The 18,326-nt window shown below is 42.2% G+C and overlaps 1 protein-coding gene across 3 annotated transcripts in view; it reads right to left on the bottom strand.

Moving 5' to 3' along the window:
• Nucleotides 1-10,778: 10,778 nt before the first annotated feature.
• The window catches only part of dcbld1 (discoidin, CUB and LCCL domain containing 1), a 112,149-nt gene continuing 104,601 nt past the window's right edge, over nucleotides 10,779-18,326 (bottom strand). For all 3 annotated transcript variants that reach the window (XM_048531116.2, XM_048531118.2, XM_048531117.2), the window contains 3 exons: nucleotides 17,568-17,608; nucleotides 15,973-16,092; nucleotides 10,779-12,091 (listed from right to left, as the gene is read on the bottom strand). In XM_048531116.2, the coding sequence (XP_048387073.1) occupies nucleotides 11,622-12,091; nucleotides 15,973-16,092; nucleotides 17,568-17,608 (631 nt within the window). In that variant the 3' untranslated portion in view covers nucleotides 10,779-11,621. The remainder of the gene's footprint in view (nucleotides 12,092-15,972; nucleotides 16,093-17,567; nucleotides 17,609-18,326) is intronic.

Genomic DNA, 18,326 nt, shown 5'->3' with positions numbered 1-18,326 from the left:
GTTAGACCGCACTTGGAATACTGCGTCCAGTTCTGGGCGCCCTATTATAGGAAAGATGTGGATGCTTTGGAGAGGGTTCAGAGGAGGTTTACCAGGATGCTGCCTGGACTGGAGGGCTTATCTTATGAAGAGAGGTTGACTGAGCTCGGTCTCTTTTCATTGGAGAAAAGGAGGAGGAGAGGGGACCTAATTGAGGTATACAAGATAATGAGAGGCATAGATAGAGTTGATAGCCAGAGACTATTTCCCAGGGCAGAAATGGCTAGCACGAGGGGTCATAGTTTTAAGCTGGTTGGTGGAAAGTATAGAGGGGATGTCAGAGGCAGGTTCTTTACGCAGAGAGTTGTGAGAGCATGGAATGCGTTGCCAGCAGCAGTTGTGGAAGCAAGGTCATTGGGGTCATTTAAGAGACTGCTGGACATGTATATGGTCACAGAAATTTGAGGGTGCATACATGAGGATCAATGGTCGGCACAACATTGTGGGCTGAAGGGCCTGTTCTGTGCTGTACTGTTCTATGTTCTATCTGTGAGAGTGACCCCTGCTGAGTCCTCATGGAGATGAAGTTCTGCCTTCATAGGGAGAATACTCTCCATCATGTTGTGTGGCACTATTACCGTGATAATTGGGACAGATTTCAAACAGATCTAGCAACTCCAGTTTAGGCATCCATTAGGTACTATGGACGATCATTAGCAGAATTGTACTCAAGCACAATCTGTAGCCTCTTGCCTGCCATATCCCCCATTCAACCATTACCACAAAGCCCAGGGATCAACCATTGTTCAAGGAGAGTACAGGAAAGCATGCCAGGAGCAGTACTGGGCATATATAAAAATGAAATGTCACCCTGATTCAACCAAGCTCCCAAATAGGTCGATTTGCATGTCAAGCAGCATTAGCAATAGATGCTAGGCAGAGCTAAGTGATTCCACAATCAAAGATTCAAATTAAGATCTGCATCCTGCCACATCCAGTTATGAATGATGGGGAACAATTAAACTACTCACTGGAGAAGGCTTCACAAATATCCCTATCCTCCATGATTGAAGAGACCAACATATTAATACAAAAGATAAGGCTGACATATTTGCAGCAACCTTCAGCTGGAAGTGTCAAGTGGATGAGCCATGTTGGTCTCATCCAGCGGTCCTCAGCCATTCTTATTCACTTCACGTGATCTTAAGAAATGGTTGGAGGCAAGCGATACTGCGAAGGCTATGGGCCCTGACAACATTCTGGCAATAGTACTGCTCCAGAACTTGTTACTCCCCTGACTAAGCTCTTCCAGCACTGTTAGAAGAGTGGAATGTACCTGCCAATGTGTAAAATTGCCCAGCTATGGCCTGTAAACAAAAAGCAGGAGTAATCCAACTATCCCATCAGGTTACTCTTGACCATCAGTAAAGAGGAAGAATGTGTCATCAACCATGTGGCAACACGGTGCCTCAGTGGTTAGAGAGAGAGAGAGAGAGCTAACAAAGTGTGGAGCTGGATGAACACAGCAGGCCAAGCAGCACCTTAGGAGCACAAAAGCTGACGTTTTAGGCCTACACCCTGCATCAGAAAAGGGGAATGGGGAGAAGGTTCTGAAGTAAATAGGGGGAGGCAGATCAAAGATGGATAGAGGAGAAGATAGGTGGAGAGGAGACAGACAAGTTAAAGGAGTAGGGATGGAGCCAGTAGAGGTGAGTGTAGGTGAGGAGGTAGCAAGGGGATAGGTCAGCCTGGGAAGGACGAACAGGCCAAAGGGGGCAGGATGAGGTTAGTAGGTAGGAAATGGAGGTGCGGCTTGAGTTGGGAGGAGGGGATAGGTGAGAGTAAGACGAGATTAGGAAGGCGGGGACGAACTGGGCTGGTTTTGGGATGCAGTGGGGGGAGGAGAGATTTTGAAGCCTGTGAAGTCGATCGAGTTCCGGAACCAAGAGGTTATGCTGCAGCTGTACAAAACTCTGGTGCGACCGCACTTGGAGTATTGCGTACAGTTCTGGTCACCGCATTATAAGAAGGATGTGGAAGTTTGGAAAGGGTGCAGAGGAGATTTACTAGGATGTTGCCTGGTATGGAGGGAAGGTCTTCCGAGGAAAGGCTGAGGGACTTGAGGGTGTTTTCCTTAGAGAGAAGAAGGTTGAGAGGGGACTTCATTGAAACATATAAAATAATCAGAGGGTTAGACAGGGTGGATAGGGAGAGCCTTTTTCCTAGGATGGTGATGGCGAGCACGAGGGGGCATAGCTTTAAATTGAGGGGTGAAAGATATAGGACAGATGTCAGAGGTGGTTTCTTTACTCAGAGAGTAGTAAGGGAATGGAACGCTTTGCCTGCAATGATAGTAGATTCGCCAACTTTAGGTACATTTAAGTCGTCATTGGATAAGCATATGGACGTACATGGAATAGTGTTGGTTAGATGGGCTTCAGATTGGTATGACAGGTCGGCACAACATCGAGGGCTGAAGGGCCTGTACTGTGCTGTAATGTTCTATGTTCTAAGTGTAGCACCTCCTGCAATTGCAGGGGAAAGTGTCGGGTGTGGTGGGGTTGGAGGGGAGTGTGGAGCGGACAAGGGAGTCATGGAGAGAGTGGTCCCTTCGGAAAGCAGACAAGGGTGGGGATGGAAAAATGTGTTTGGTGATGGGGTCGGATTGTAGATGGCTGAAGTGTCGGAGGATGATGTATTGGATCAGGAGGTTGGTGGGTGGTATGTGAGGACGAGGGGGTTTCTCTTTTGGTGGTTATTGTGGGGACGGGGTGTGAGGGATGAGTTACGGGAAATGCGGGAGATATAGTCGAGGGCATTCTCAACCATTCTCTGTGGGGGGAAAGTTGTGGTCCTTGAAAAGTAAGGACATCTGGGATGTACGGGAGTGGAATGCCTCATCTTTGGACCAGATGCGGCGGAGGCAAAGGAATTGGGAGCAGGGGATGGAATTTTTGCAGCAAGGTCGGTGGGAGGAGGTGTATTCTGGGTAGCTGTGGGTGGGAGTCAGTGGGCTTGAAATGGATATTGGTTTCTAGGAGGTTGTCTGAGAGGGAGACAGAGTGGTCCAGGAAGGTGAGGCATGTGTTGGAGTTGGTCCAGGAAGGTGAGGGATGTGTTGGAGAGGTTAGCACTGCTGCTGCACAGCACCAGGGACCCAGGTTTGATTCCGCCTTTGGGCAACTGTGTAGAGTTTGCACATCTGTCCCATTTCTGCCTGTGTTTCTTCAGCCCAAAGGTCTGCAGGTTAGACAGATTGGCCATGGGGAATGCAGGGGTATAGGGTAGAGGGTAGGTCTGGGTGGGGATGTCCTTCAGACGGTTAATGTTGATTCAATGGGCTGAATGGCCTGCTTTCACACTGTCCAGATTCTACATTATAGTGTTTTCAATCAGCACCCTCTTAGTGATAACCTGCTCCATGACATCCAGTTTGGATTCTTCCAGGGCTAATCAACTCCTGACCTCATTACAGGTCCAAACAGGGACAGACAGCTGAATTCCAGAGGTGAGGAGAAAGTGACAGCTTTTGACATGAAAGCCACATTTGATCGAGAATGATGTCAAGGAGCCTGAGCAAAACTAGAATCAATCAGTATCAGGGACCAAACTTTCCTCTCGTAAGAGACATACCTAGAACATGGTTGTAGTTGCTGGTCAGTCATCTCAGCTCCAGGACATTTCTGCAGGAGTACCTCATGGTAGTGTCCAAGGCACCACCATCTTCAGATGCTTCAAAAATGACCTTCCCTCCATAAGAGGTCATAAGTGAGGACATTCTCCAATGATTGTGCAATGATTCAGCACCATTTCTCCTCAGATACTCAAGCAGTCCATGTTCAAATGCAACAAAGTCTGGACAAGATTCAGGCTTGGGCTGACAAGTGGCAAGAAACATTGGTTGGCATTTTTGTACAGTGAACAATCATCTGCAATAAGAGACAATCTAACCCCTGCCTGTTGACATTCAATGGTTTTACCATCACTGAATCCTCCACCATAAACATCCTTGGAACTAGCATTGATCAGAAACTCAGTTGGACTCATGACAGAAACACAATGGCTACAGGAACAGGAGCAGGTCAAAGGCTAGGAATACTGCAGTGAGTAACTCACCCTCCTGACTCCCCACAGCCATTTACAAGGCATAAATCAGAAGTGTGATGGGATACTTCACACTTGCCTGGATGGGTACATCTCCAGCAACAATTAAGAAGCTTGAGAACAAAGTGTGGAGCTGGATGAACATAGCAGAGGCCTAAGATGCTGCTTGGCCTGCTGTGTTCATCCAGCTCCACACTTTGTTATCTCGGATTCTCCAGCATCTGCAGTTCCCATTATCTCTGATAGGGCAGTATATGCAAGCCAGCATTTAAATAATGCCACAAAAGAATTTTATAGAGGTCCTGGTAGCCAGGAAGAATTATTTCAGGTACTGTTGACCACCTTGTAAAGTCCCGCAATGAAGTCTGCACATGCAAATTACACAATTTCAATGCAGTTTCCCTTATCTCTCCACACACGAAGCACATGAATAGCCTAATAACTTATCGACTACATTCATAAATTCCGGTCACAGTATTGGATGCCCTTTACCACCATACATCACAGAATCATTCTGGTGCAAACTGATACCATAACCCATCGTGTGTGTGCTCCAAATATGCATTATAATTCAATGCTTTTCTTCTGCCTTTTCCAGTAACTGTGCACATTATTACTATTCAAATAATCATCTATCACCTCTTGAATGCCTCAATTGAACTTCTGTTTATGACGCTCCTAGGCAGTGCATTCCAGATACAGAGTTCCGAGGAAGGGTCAGCTGAAACATTAACTCTGATTTCTCTTCACTGATGCAGCCAGACCTACTGAGCTTTTCCAGCTCCTTCTGTTTTCATTCCAGATACATAATTACTTGTATGAAAGCCTTCTTTCTCTCATATTATTTGCTTCTTTTGCAAGTCACTTCAAATAGAGTCATACAGCACTGAAACAGACCATTTGGTCCAACAGTCCATGCTAACAATGTTCCTGGACTAACCTAGTCCCATCTGCCTACATTTAGAACATAGAACATAGAAAAGTACAGCACAGCCCTTTGGCCCACGATGTTATGCCGTGGAATAATCCTAATCCAAAAATAAAATAACCTAACCTACATTCCCCTCAATTCACTGCTGTCCATGTGCATGTCCAGTAGTTGCTTAAATGTCACTAATGACTCCGCTTCCATGACTACCACCGGTAATTTATTCCATGCACTCACAACTCTCTGGGTGAAGAACCTCCCTCTGACGTCTCCGCTATACCTTCCTCCTAACACCTTAAAACTATGACCCCCTTGTGGCAGTCAATCCTGCCCTGGGGAAAAGTCTCTGGTTATCGACTCTATCCATGCCTCTCATTACCTTGTACACCTCGATCAGGTCACCTCTCTTCCTCCTTCTCTCCAGAGAGAAAAGTCTGAGCTCAGTCAACCTCTCCTCGTAAGACAAGCCCTCCAGTCCAGGCAGCATCCTGGTAAACCTCCTTTGCACCCTCTCCAAAGCCTCCACATCTTTCCTATAATAGGGCGACCAGAACTGGACACAATATTCCAAGTGTGGTCTCACCAGGGTTTTGTAGAGCTGCAGCATAACCTCGTGGCTCTTAAACTCGATCCCCCTGTTAATGAAAATCAAAACACCATATGCTTTCTTAACAACCTTATCCACCTGGGTGGCAACTTTGAGGGAGCTATGCACTTGAACACCAAGATCCCACTGTTCCTCCACACTGCCGAGAATCCTGCCTTTAATCCTATATTCAGCATTTAAGTTCGACCTTCCAAAATGCATCACCTTGCATTTATCCAGGTTGAATTCCATCTGCCATTTCTCAGCCCAGCTCTGCATTCTGTCAATGTCTTGCTGAAGCCTGCAATAGCCCTCAATACCATCAACGGCACCTCCAACTTTTGTGTCATCAGCAAACATACTAACCCACCCCTCAACCTCCTCATCCAAGTCACTTATAAAAACTACAAAGAGCAGAGGCCTAAGAACAGAGCCCTGCGGGACACCACTCAGCACTGGCTTATAGGCCTCCAAACATTTCTTATTCATGAACCTAACAAAATGTCTCTTAAGCATTGTAATTATATCTGCATCCAACACTTCTCTGGGAGGTCATTCCACACACTAACCACTCTATGTAAAAAAGCTGCCCCTCATGTCCTTTTTAAATTTTTCTCCTAGAACCTTAAATATATGCTTCCTAGTTTTGAACTTGCCCACCTTAGGGAGAATACCTTTGCTAGTCGTCTTATGTATACTCAAGATTTTATAAACCTCTATATAGGCCACCCCTCAATCAAAAACACTCTAGTGAAAAAGTCCCAGCCTTCTTAAATAATTTAAATGCTCTATTCTCAGCAACATTCTGGTATATATTTCCGGAACCCTCTCCAGTTTAATAATATCCTTCCTTTAACAGAGCAACCAGAACTGCACACAGTATTCCAGAAGAGACCTCACCAACGTCCCATACAATCTCAATATGACATCACAATGCCTATTCTCAAAGGTCTAAGCAAAGACAAGCATACTAAACACCTTCTAACTACCCTTCTACCTGTGATAAGCAAAGTAATTTATAACCTGCTTAAGCAGGGAATTTAGCACCTGGTCACCTCTACTAACAATTCTCCTGTTTGTCCAGTTACAAATCTGTGCCTTCTCATTCTTGACCCTTCTACAACTAGGAACAATTTCTCCTTATCCACGTAATGCAGATCCCCCATGATTTTGAAACCTTCGACCATATCTCTTCTTAGTCTTCACATTCCCAAACTCTCCAGTCTTTCCTCTTGCAGTAATCAAAATTTCCTTTCCCTGAAACCATTCTCAAACTTCTGCACTCTCCAATGCATTCACATAATTTCTGAAGTGTGGTACCAAGAAATGTGCACAATATTTCATCTGTGGTCCATGTAATGTTTTACCCAAGTTCACCTTCAGTTCCTTTCTCTTACATTCGGTATCTCTCTTAATAAAACCTAGGATGCTCTCTCCACTGGTTTGTCTACCTTAAATAACTTAGGCACATATAGATGTAGGTCATTCAGCTCCTGCATATCCTTTAGAATAGCACCCTTATACTGTCCATATTCTTTCTACCAAAAAAAATCACCTCTCTCCCCTTCACATTAACAAGTTGATGAGGTGGGCAGTTGGCAGCAGATAAAAGTTCAGAGTTCCTTTGGAGGTTTCTTTAATCTGCAAACTTTGAAATTGTTCTCTGTAATATGCATCAGGGAAAGCAAAGATCTCAATATTGAAAACCGAAGTAACCTCACTACAAATCTTCCTCCAGCCTGAAAAATATTATTTAACCATTACTCTGTTTCCTATCACTCAGCCAATTTTGTACCCATGTCTACTGTTCCTTTTATTCCATGAGCTTCAACTGTTTTTTTACAATTTTGTTATGCAACATGCTATGATATATATTAACAATACTACCCTCATCAATCTGCCTTGTTATCTCAAAAAATCTTGAAGGTAGTTAAACATGACTTTTCCTTAAGAATTCTTTGCAGGCTGTCATTAATTAACCAGCATTTGTCCACATGACTAAAAATTAAATTCTAAATTGTTGTTTCTAGAAGTTTTTACACCCCCGAATTTAAACTCATTAGTCTATAATTGCTGGGCTTATCTTTAGATCTTTTGAACAGAGGTGTAACATTTGGACTTCTCTAGTCCTCTAAGGCCACCTCCAAGTCTAAGAAAGACTGAAAAATTATGGCCATTGCCTCTGCAATTTTCACTCATTTCCTTCAGTGTCCTTGGATTAATCTCATCTGGTCCTGTTGTCTCATCAACTGTAAGCTCTAACAGCTTATCCAATATTTCTAGCGCCTAAATGTCCTCCTCTGTTGCCATGGCTTGGGTCACATTGGTTTGCTTGGTAAAGATATTTAATGCCTCAATGGCCCATCTCCTCCTCTTACTATTTATGTGCGTATAGAAAGATTGAGATTCCCTTTCATGTTAGCTGCCAGTCTTTATTCATTATCTTTGCTTCTCTTCTTTGAAGAAAGCCCATTGTTTAGTTACAGTTTTTCCCACCAATCTTTGACTCTGACTCTATCTGTGTAGCTCAATCGGTTCATGGCCAACTGAAGTCACCTTTCTCCCCCGTTCATTATTCTTAGTCTTTATTATAGCCACAACATCATAATTCCTGATAGCAATCTGTGCCTGTAACACATTCACCTTATTGTCTATATTCTGTGAATTCACATACATGCACAAGAACCACGACTCAAAACATTTTAATCCTTATTTCAACTATACCTATTAACTTACTATTCTCTATTGTAGTGCTATCTGTCTCCCCCAGTATTTCATGCACCCTGGTATTTCACTCTGATTTTCTTTTTCCTCACTTCCATATCCCTGTGTTAGTTTAATCCCTCCACAATAGCATGAGCAAAATGCTGCACAAGGAACTCAATCCCAATTCTGTTCCCCAGAGTCTGTCCCAGCGTCCTTGTAATCTAAAGCCCCCCACCAACTCCATCAGCTTTCCAACTACACATTCATTTGTCTTCTCATTTATGTAAACATTTGTACATGGCACTGGGAGTAATCTGGATATTATTACTTTTGAGTTCCTGACAGCTAATTCTCTACCTTGCTCCCTAAATTCTGGCTACAGCACCACATTTCCTTTCTACTCATGTTGGTGTCAATGTGGACCACAACCCTTGGTTGATCACCCTTCCCCAGCTGACTGTCCTGCCACCGTTGTGTGACATTCTTGAGCCTGGCAGTAGGAAACAACACAGCGTTCTGCAGTCATGCCTGGAGCCACAGAGACACATGCTTATTCCCCAAACTGACAATCCCTGTTCTCTACTTTTCTCTCCTAAATAGCTAAGCCAAATGTGATGGTACGAGGCTACTACATTCCTCTGAGGAACTACCAGCTTCACCATTGTGCAGAATGAAAAATTTACTGTGAGCAGATTCACCTTGAGGCAGTTCTGCACTACTTCCCTAATTCTCTGCTCATCTATATGCTATCCACGCAATCCTTTGCTTTATAAATGCATCACAGAGTGTCCAACCTGGAGCTCATGTATCAGCATCTGCAGAAACTTGCTGCACTTGCTAATCTGAGTTACATCAAGTGTCTGTGAAACCCCTACCTATATTCCACACACTTGAGCTACCCTGCTTTAAGGTTTACTTTTAGGCTATTATTACCAACCGTACATTAGACAGTAGAAAGCAGAATTACTCACCAATGAACTCGTCTGGACCTATATATTGGATCCTTAAGGGTAAGGGTGAGAACCAATTCCGATGGGGCTAAAATGGTTTTTAAAAACAAAGAAGCATCCCCCCCTTCCAATCCTCTTCTAACTCACCCATCTCCTGGCACTCTGTTCATGTCACAATCCATGCTAAATCACACTGGGATACTATATGTTTGAACTGAAGACTTTTCTGAGCCCCAGTTACAGAGAAAAACAAAACACTTTAATCTTTCTTCCTAAATTAATTGCTGCTGTACAACAGTATGTAATGGAACTTTTTCTGAGCGTGACCCATCATTTAAAATTAAACAGAGTTAATTTTTTTTTTCATTCAATTAAACTAGAATTTAAGGCCATTGTAAAATTAGTTGTTTTTTATGCCAGTTATTATAATGATATCTATATAATACTCACATTTGCTGGGCCCCTGAGAGGGCAGAGCCTAATAAAGACTCTGGAAGGAGCTCTTCAGCCACGGGAGAAGGTCACTGAGGAGGATGCTCATATTAACTTTCCCTGTGGCTGATGGCTAAGTGCTCTACTCAAGAGCTTTTACATGGTAAGCAATGTCCTCAGCGAGGCAGAGGAAATGTCTCAAGGGCACCCTCAAAATTCTCCTTAAAGAAGTGGAACATCCTTATCAACATATGGGAAGCATCTGCACACCAAGACAGCATGGCAACCCAGGCAGCTCACCCACCCCGTTCCCCCCAACCACCGTTTGCCCCTTCCTTGATAGAAACTGTATGGGTTATGCATTGAGTTCTTCAGTTGCTTGAGGGCTCACTTTAGTGTGGACATAAGTTATCCTCAAACACAAGGAAGTGCCTAAGAAGTCATTGATCGTTTCAAACTTGCTTAATTTTGAATTTCTTAAAAGCATCCTGTCTCATTAACAGGAATGCCACTGAATACTTTCTACTTGATAGACATTTTACATGCTACGCCGTGAGCTTTACGATTATGCAATACAAAAGCAGCTTTGAATAAAAAATACCACCCTGAACTAGAAGTATAAATTAATTTTATCTTTACGTATACCCCTGGTAATGTGGAGAATCTACAGAGATTTCATCAGTCTCAGCATCCTTGGCAGGCAAAAGAAAAATAAACCAGCAGCATCATTCTAATTAGTAACCCATTGGAAAGCACAAGCACAGACTGTCAATTGGATCAGGTCCTGAAATCCTCCAAACTCAAAGACTTTTGTCACTATCCAGGCATGAAAATGAAAATGGACACTTGAGCAAAGTAAGACTTAGCTTTTGGCTATTATGGAACATGACATTTGTAGACCTATATATAAAGATTATGAATACAAAACACTGCTATGCAGTGTCTTGTAAATCAATGAAATACCACCATTTCATCCCTTAATTATAACCAGTGCCTTTGGTACTGTCACAGAATGACATCACAACAGTGAATAACCATTTAAAGTCAAATTCTGACAATGTTAGGGGAAACTAGGTTGAACTTGAAACAAAGCTAATTTTCACATTTGCTAGATTTATTTTTTGAAACAGCTGTTACCTTGAGAAAGTTAAAATAAAACCCGTGAAGTTTAAACAATGCAATATGGTAAAAATACTATATACAGTGGTTGGTATTTAACTGTTGGCTATTAAGTAAAGAATAACAGCCAATTTCCATAGGTCATCAAATGAGCCAGCAAACAACTGTTACGATGAACTATATTAGCATACACAATGAGAAAATAGCAAACATCAAAAACTCTTTCCAGTTACCAAGAGTCAAGTGAAACAAATGCTTGCATACAACAGTGAAAGGTTTCTCATAGTAATAATTCATCTTTAACAGTAAAAAAACTGAGTTAAAAATTTTGTCTACCTCCATTGCTTAAAAGTTAAAATCCTTCTATTATATTGATGAAAATTGGAAAAAAATACACATTTAAAAATTTACTATGAATAAGCAAAAGCATGTAACCAATGTCCACATTAAGAGCATCTCATAAATCAAATTGCACATTACTTTTTAAGCAGCATATTTATACCAATTAAGGCATGGGACATTATAAATGTGTGCAATTTTGTACACTTTCTCTTTTGAAACATCTTATTTACCAAAGTATACTAAATTTACATAATGACAGAAAATAAAATCTCATTATTACAATGGTAGTTCTGAGGGGCTCACACCAGGTGTGGCATGGAACTACAAAAGCTTACTCAAATATTCCACTTTGGTGACATTCTTGCAGTTTATTCCAGGTCTATGATGGCGACTAAAGTCTTGAATTATCAGTTCACATCTTTAGGGATTTCTTTAGGGATGCCAGATAGTTTTTTCACCGACAGTAGAAAAAAATTCAATTACCACAAAATCTGCCAACACTCTGAATGCTGTGACTTGCTGGCTGATCATATTCTGCTTTGCCATTCTTTGAATTATTAGTAACACCTTGCGGTATTTGATAATGCACACTACTAGGGTGTAATCCATTACCATTAGGAATGTTGGGTTCAATGTGAGAATCAGTCACTTGAGAAGACAAAGGCATTTTCGTTAAAGATGTTACTGGTACATTATAGGAAGCTTCTTTTGAACATGGATTCTTTCTTGTAGAAGAACTGAGGTGTTGCACTTTGTCAATAATTGGGGTTGCATATACTGGTTCCTGATTAGTTAAGGGTTCTGCATATTCATGTTGGTTTTCAACAAGAGGGTTCATTGAATCTGTTCCACCAATTCCACCATCCTCATCTGTGTCTATTGGTTTAAAGGTGGAGCCCTTTCTTGCCACTCTTACTGTTCCAACCATTACGGATAGCTGGTAATCTTCAAAACAAAGGACAATTCAAATACATTAGCACATAATTTTAATCCCCATACTATCCCACACTGTAAGACATCTTTCAGCATTAATACACAAATAGATTTTAGAACTGTTTTTGATGGTTATTGTTTCATAGGATTTCCCAAGAAAGGAATTCTGTGCATTGTGCAGGTAATCGCGATCGCAAATATAATATAGAAGGACAAGTATTTGGGATTCAGCGGCCAGCCAATAAAAAAAATGCACAAAATTTTGCTTTGGATTTTATTAATTCAAGGATGTAGTCTCCACTGGCTGTACTAGCATTGTTTGTCCATCCATACTGATTATGTGATTAGCTTCTTTTCCTTGATTTTTAAGACATTGTGACCGCATCTAAAATATCATACATGTAGCAGGTATGCAAGACGACTTTTAATTTTATAAACAGTATTTTAAAATTAGATTGATTGTAATATCACAATAATAATAGAACATAGAACATAGAAAAGTACAGCACAGTACAGGCCCTTTGGCCCACGATGTTATGCCGTGGAATAATCCTAATCCAAAAATAAAATAACCTAAACTACATTCCCCTCAATTCACTGCTGTCCATGTGCATGTCCAGCAGTCGCTTAAATGTCACTAATGACTCCACTTCCACGACTACCACCGGTAAACTATTCCATGCGCTCACAACTCTCTGGGTGAAGAACCTCCCTCTGACGTCTCCGCTATACCTTCCTCCTAACACCTTAAAACTATGACCCCTTGTGGCAGTCAATCCTGCCCTGGGGAAAAATCTCTGGCTATCGACTCTATGCATGCCTCTCATTACCTTGTACACCTCGATCGGGTCACCTCTCTTCCTCCCTCTCTCCAGAGAGAAAAGTCTGAGCTCAGTCAACCTCACCTCGAAAGACAAGCCCTCCAGTCCAGGCAGCATCCTGGTAAACCTCCTTTGCACCCTCTCCAAAGCCTCCACATCTTTCCTATAATAGGGCGACCAGAACTGGACACAATATTCCAAGTGTGGTCTCACCAGGGTTTTGTAGAGCTGCAGCATAACCTCGTGGCTCTTAAACTCGATCCTCCTGTTAATGAAAGCCAAACACCATATGCCTTCTTAACAACCTTATCCACCTGGGTGGCAACTTTGAGGGAGCTATGCACTTGAACACCAAGATCCCGCTGTTCCTCCACACTGCTGAGAATCTTGCCTTTAATCCAATATTCAGCATTTAAGTTCGACCTTCCAAAATGCATCACTTCGCACTTATCCAGGTTGAACTCCATCTGCCATTTCTCAGCCCAGCTCTGCATTCTGTCAATGTCTCACTGAAGCCTGCAATAGCCCTCGATACTATCAACGGCACCTCCAACCTTTTGTGTCATCAGCAAACATACCAACCCACCCCTCAACCAAGTCATTTATAAAAACTACAAAGAGCAGAGGCCCAAGACCAGAGCCCTATGGGATACCACTCAGCACTGACCTCCAGGCAGAATACTTACCATCTACGACCACTTTCTGCCTCCTGTCAGCCAACCGAGCTGAATCGAGACAGCCAAATCACCCTGTATCCCATACCTCCTGACTTTATGAATGAGCCTACCGTGGGGAACCTTATCAAATGCCTTGCTGAAGTCCATGTACACCACATCCACTGCTTGACCCTCGTCAACCTGTCTCGTGACTTCCTCAAAGAACTCAATAAGATTTGTAAGGCATGACCTGCCCCTCACAAAGCCATGCTGACTCCCTTTAATCACGCTATGCTTTTCAAAATAGTCATAAATCCTATCCCTCAGAATTCTTTCCAAAACCTTGCTGACCACAGATGTAAGACTGACTGGTCTGTAATTTTGAAGGATTTCTCTATTCCCTTCCTTGAAAAGAGGAACAACATTTGCCTCCCTCCAATCTTCCGGTACGACTCCTGTGGAGAGTGAGGAACCAAAGATCTTTGCCAGCGGCTTAGCAACCTCCTTTCTCGCTTCCCGGAGCAACCTAGGACAAATCTGGTCTGGCCCTGGGGACTTATCAATCTTAATGTTTGCCAAAATTTCCAGCACATCAACTTCCTCAATCTTGATCTGTTCAACCCTGTTTTCCTGCTCCTCAAAGTTCTCATTCACAACAAGGTCCCTTTCCTTAGCGAAAGCCGAAGCAAAAAACTCATTTAGAGCTTTCCCTATCTGCTCAGACTCTACTCCCTATGCTATCCCTGATCGGCCCTACCTTCTCCCTGATCATTCTCTTATTCCTCACGTTATGAGTAAAATGCCTTCGGGTTCTCCCTAATCCTTCCTGCCAAGCTTCCTTCGTGCCCCCTCCTGGCCCTCCTCAGTCCACTTTTCAGCTCCTTCCGAGCAAGCATGTAATCCTCCAAAGCTGTGCTAGACCCTTGCTTCTTCCACCTTACGTACGCTGCCTTTTTCTTTTTGACAAGAAGCACCTCTGTACCCGTCATCCAAGGCTCCTTAATCTTACCCCTTCTTACCTGTCTCAGGCACTTATGTCATAGCTCATGCTGCTTCTTTCAAACATGTTACAAGTTTTACCCTTTCAAGTAGAAGTATTAAAGATGCTGGAAATTTGAAATAAAATCATGGAGCTGGAGAAACCCAGCAGGTCTGGCAGTGTCTGTGAACAGAGATGGTGGTTAAGAAAGGCATATTAGTTACTTACCTTTATTATCCTACTGAAAGGAGGGAATTCCAAAAAACAGGCATAATGAATTTGAAATCTGTTTCTCTCTCCACGGATGCTGATTTTCTCGAACACTTTGGTTTTATTTCAGATTTCCAGCATCCCTATACTTTGTATAATTTTTATATAAAATGCTGGTAAGGCCACAACTAGAGTAGTGTGTATGGTTCCAGTCATCGCATTATATCAAGTACGTGGGTTAACGTAAGAGGGTGCAGATTTACCAGGATGATGCCTGGGTTGGAGGTTCTTTACTATGAGGATAGGCTGGGTAGCTGTCCACCTTCGAACAGCAAAAGGTTGCGAGAGCACCTTGTCAATGTGATACAATTAGGAGGATTATAGATGGATAGGAAGGTAATTTTTCCAGCAGAGGTGTCAATAACCAGGAGCACAAATTTAAGCTAAGTAGAAGGAGACTTCGAGGAGAATTAAAGAGAAATGTTTCTCAATCAGACAGTCCTGGGAGTCTAAAAGAGAGTATGAGTCAGAACCACTCATAATATTTAAGCAGAATTTAGATACTCACTTGCATTGTCATAGCCTCCAGGGCTATGGGTCAAATGCTGGAAAACAGGATTAATGCATTCAGATCTTTGTTGACTGGTTTGGTCATAATAGAGTAACTAGCGTTCTCCTGTGCTATAAATGTCTATGAGAATAGAGGTGTTTTTCAAAACATTAAAACTGGCTGTCCAAAAACTGGATGACTTTAAGATGTGTCATGCATTTTTATCTAACCCAACTAAAATTTATTTAGAGATAGTAGGAACTGCTAATGTTGGAGAATCTGAGATAACAAGGTGTAGAGCTGGATGAACACGGCAGGCCAAGCAGCATCAGAGGAGCAGGAATGCTCAGGAAACATCAGCTTTCTTGCTCCTCTGATGCTGCTTGGCCTGCTGCACCTTGTTATCTAAAATTAATTTAATTGGACAATTCTGCCAGGCACTGCATGGCACTGGATTTATCCAATTTGTTGCTTGTGCGTCAATATACTCCCATATTCTAAGCATGCTTGAGGACACCCGTTCCAGATGGACCTAAACAGCTCATTGCGTAAAGTATCTGAACCCAAAATTCACCTTAATCCAGTCTTGAGGCTGCTTTTGAGAAAGCGTACCTGTACAAATGTTAGTGCACAAATAGGTATTTCAGGGTGTCTAAGTTCACAATAGTTTCTTTTACCTGATGAGTCACTCCTGACAACGTCAAGTTTCTGCAAGGTCTCCTTTTCATGGCAGTAGTTAATAGTAAACTCAGTTGACTGGGGCCTTTTGAAGGACTGTTTGAATTGTTTCCAGCAACCTATGTTACATAAATGAGCACTGTTTCAATTCATGATCATAAATGAATGAATATTTGACAATATTGATTGGTAGAGCAGCAAATCATCCACTTGTGACATTAAATCAAAGATTACACGATTGAGTAATGTACCTGCCAACATAGCAGCACCAAAGGAAGAGGCGCAGGTTGTGAGTAACTCATAAGACATGGTGGGGGAGGGGACAGTAGAAAAAAAGAATGGGACGCAATGGCCTGCTGGTAGTATCGCTAGGCTATCAACCCTGAGACCCCTGTAATGTACAGTCCCACCAATCCCCTGTATACTGAAGCATACCATCATTAATTTAAGATCAATTTCTCTCAAAATGAAAAATAGCATCTAATTAGCTTTCTTGATTAGATGTTGTACAATAACATTTTATGATTCATGCAGAACACCTAAATCCCTCTCCAGCATGGAATTCTGCAATTGTGTTCTGTTTCTGTACTTCTCGCCTTATGTATTCTTCCTGCCAAAGTGAACCACTTCATATTTCCCACATAATACTCCATTTGCTAGAGTTTTGCTCACTCACTCAAACTATCTATATCTTTCTGCAAATTCCTTAGATCTGATTCATGATATACTATCCTACATATCTTGTTATTGTTTGCAAATTTTAGCTATTGTGACTTGGTCCCGCTCAGCTAAGTCATCGCTGTAAATTCTAAGAAGTTAAGGCCCAGCAAAGACCCCTGACAGACTCCTCTGGTCACATCTTGCAATCATCCCCACTGCCCTACTATATATTGTTAGCTCCCTAATGTCTCTCTGCAGAGGCCCAATACTACTTTATTTGCTCTTTTACATTTTAAATGTTCATAGAAATTCCTGCCCTCTGTTTTTACATTCCAGGATAACTTCCTTGCACACTCTTACTTGATCCTTTTAACCTTTTAATCATTCTCTGCCTTTTTAAAATATTTTGACCAATCATCTGACTTGCCACTCAGCTGTGTGCAGTTTTGTTTTTGTTTTCCTAAATTTTATGCTTTTATTAACTTCTTCAGTAAAGCACAGTTGGTGGGTTCTCTCTGCAGAATAATTCTATACAGAATAAGAAATATTCTGAATTGTTTGAAACATCCCCTTAAATATCCATGTGTGTCTATTCATTTATTCCTTAGGCTAATATCCCTGTTCACTTCAGCCAGATGAACTTTCATCCCCACATAGTTGCTCTTATTTAGGTTTCTTACCTGTAGTTTTCTCCCTTTCAAATTGCACATGACAATTATTTCCATTTCAAATTATTTCTAGAAGCTATCCCAATGCCAAAAGTAAACTGGTTTGTCTGTAAATGCTAGCCAGACCCTTATACATTTAGTTTTAAACAACAGCGTAGCAGCAATTCTTCAGTTGAATAACTACACTTCAAAATTACATCGTTGGCTGTAAAGTGTTTTGGGATATCTTGAGAAAATGCGAGGTACAATATTTATTTCTTTTTAACCTGTTCTTTGGCTAGAGATACCAATATCTTGAATCTTCTTTCTGCAAGGGAAAAGCAATTCTTAGAATTAGAACAAAAAAGAGCAACAACTGATTTTTAACATGACAAGAAACAGTTTCCAGGACTACTTTATAAGATATGTAACTGAAAGAATAATATCAGCTAAGGATTTGTGTCTTTCTTGTCTAACAAAAGAAAAAAGATCAAGCCAAAGATCTGCCTGGACTTATGTAAAAAAAAAACACCACGCTCATCTGCTGCTCCCGACATTGGTGAGAACAAGCGGAGGCTCAGGGACCACTTTGTACAGCATCTGCACTCGGTTCGTGACGAACGACAACACGTTCCAGTCACAAACCACTTCAATGCCCCCTCCCACTCCCTGGGCAACATGTCCATCCTGGGCCTCCTCCAGTGTCACAATGATGCCACCTGCAAATTGGAGAGCAGCACCTCATATTCCACCATGGAATCCTACAACCCAATGGTCTCAATATGGACTTTACCCATTTCAAAATCTCCCCACCCCTGGCCTCATCCTATGACCAACTCTCCCTCTCATCTCCACCTCCTTCACCTGACACAACCTGTCTGTCTTCTCTCCTATCTGCTCTACCCACCTCACTGACCAATCCTCACTACTGCCTACCTGCACTCATCTATCACCATCCCACCTACCTTCCCCAGCCCCACACCGCTTCTCCCTATTTATTTCAGAGCTCCCTTCCCCCTGCCCCATTTCTGATGAAGAGTTGTGAC

The sequence above is a fragment of the Stegostoma tigrinum genome, chromosome 4 (genome assembly GCF_030684315.1).
Source record: "Stegostoma tigrinum isolate sSteTig4 chromosome 4, sSteTig4.hap1, whole genome shotgun sequence".
In the NCBI taxonomy this organism is placed as follows: domain Eukaryota; kingdom Metazoa; phylum Chordata; class Chondrichthyes; order Orectolobiformes; family Stegostomatidae; genus Stegostoma; species Stegostoma tigrinum.
The sequence above is the reverse complement of the archived record's forward strand: the minus strand, read 5'-3'. Positions and strand labels throughout refer to the sequence as shown.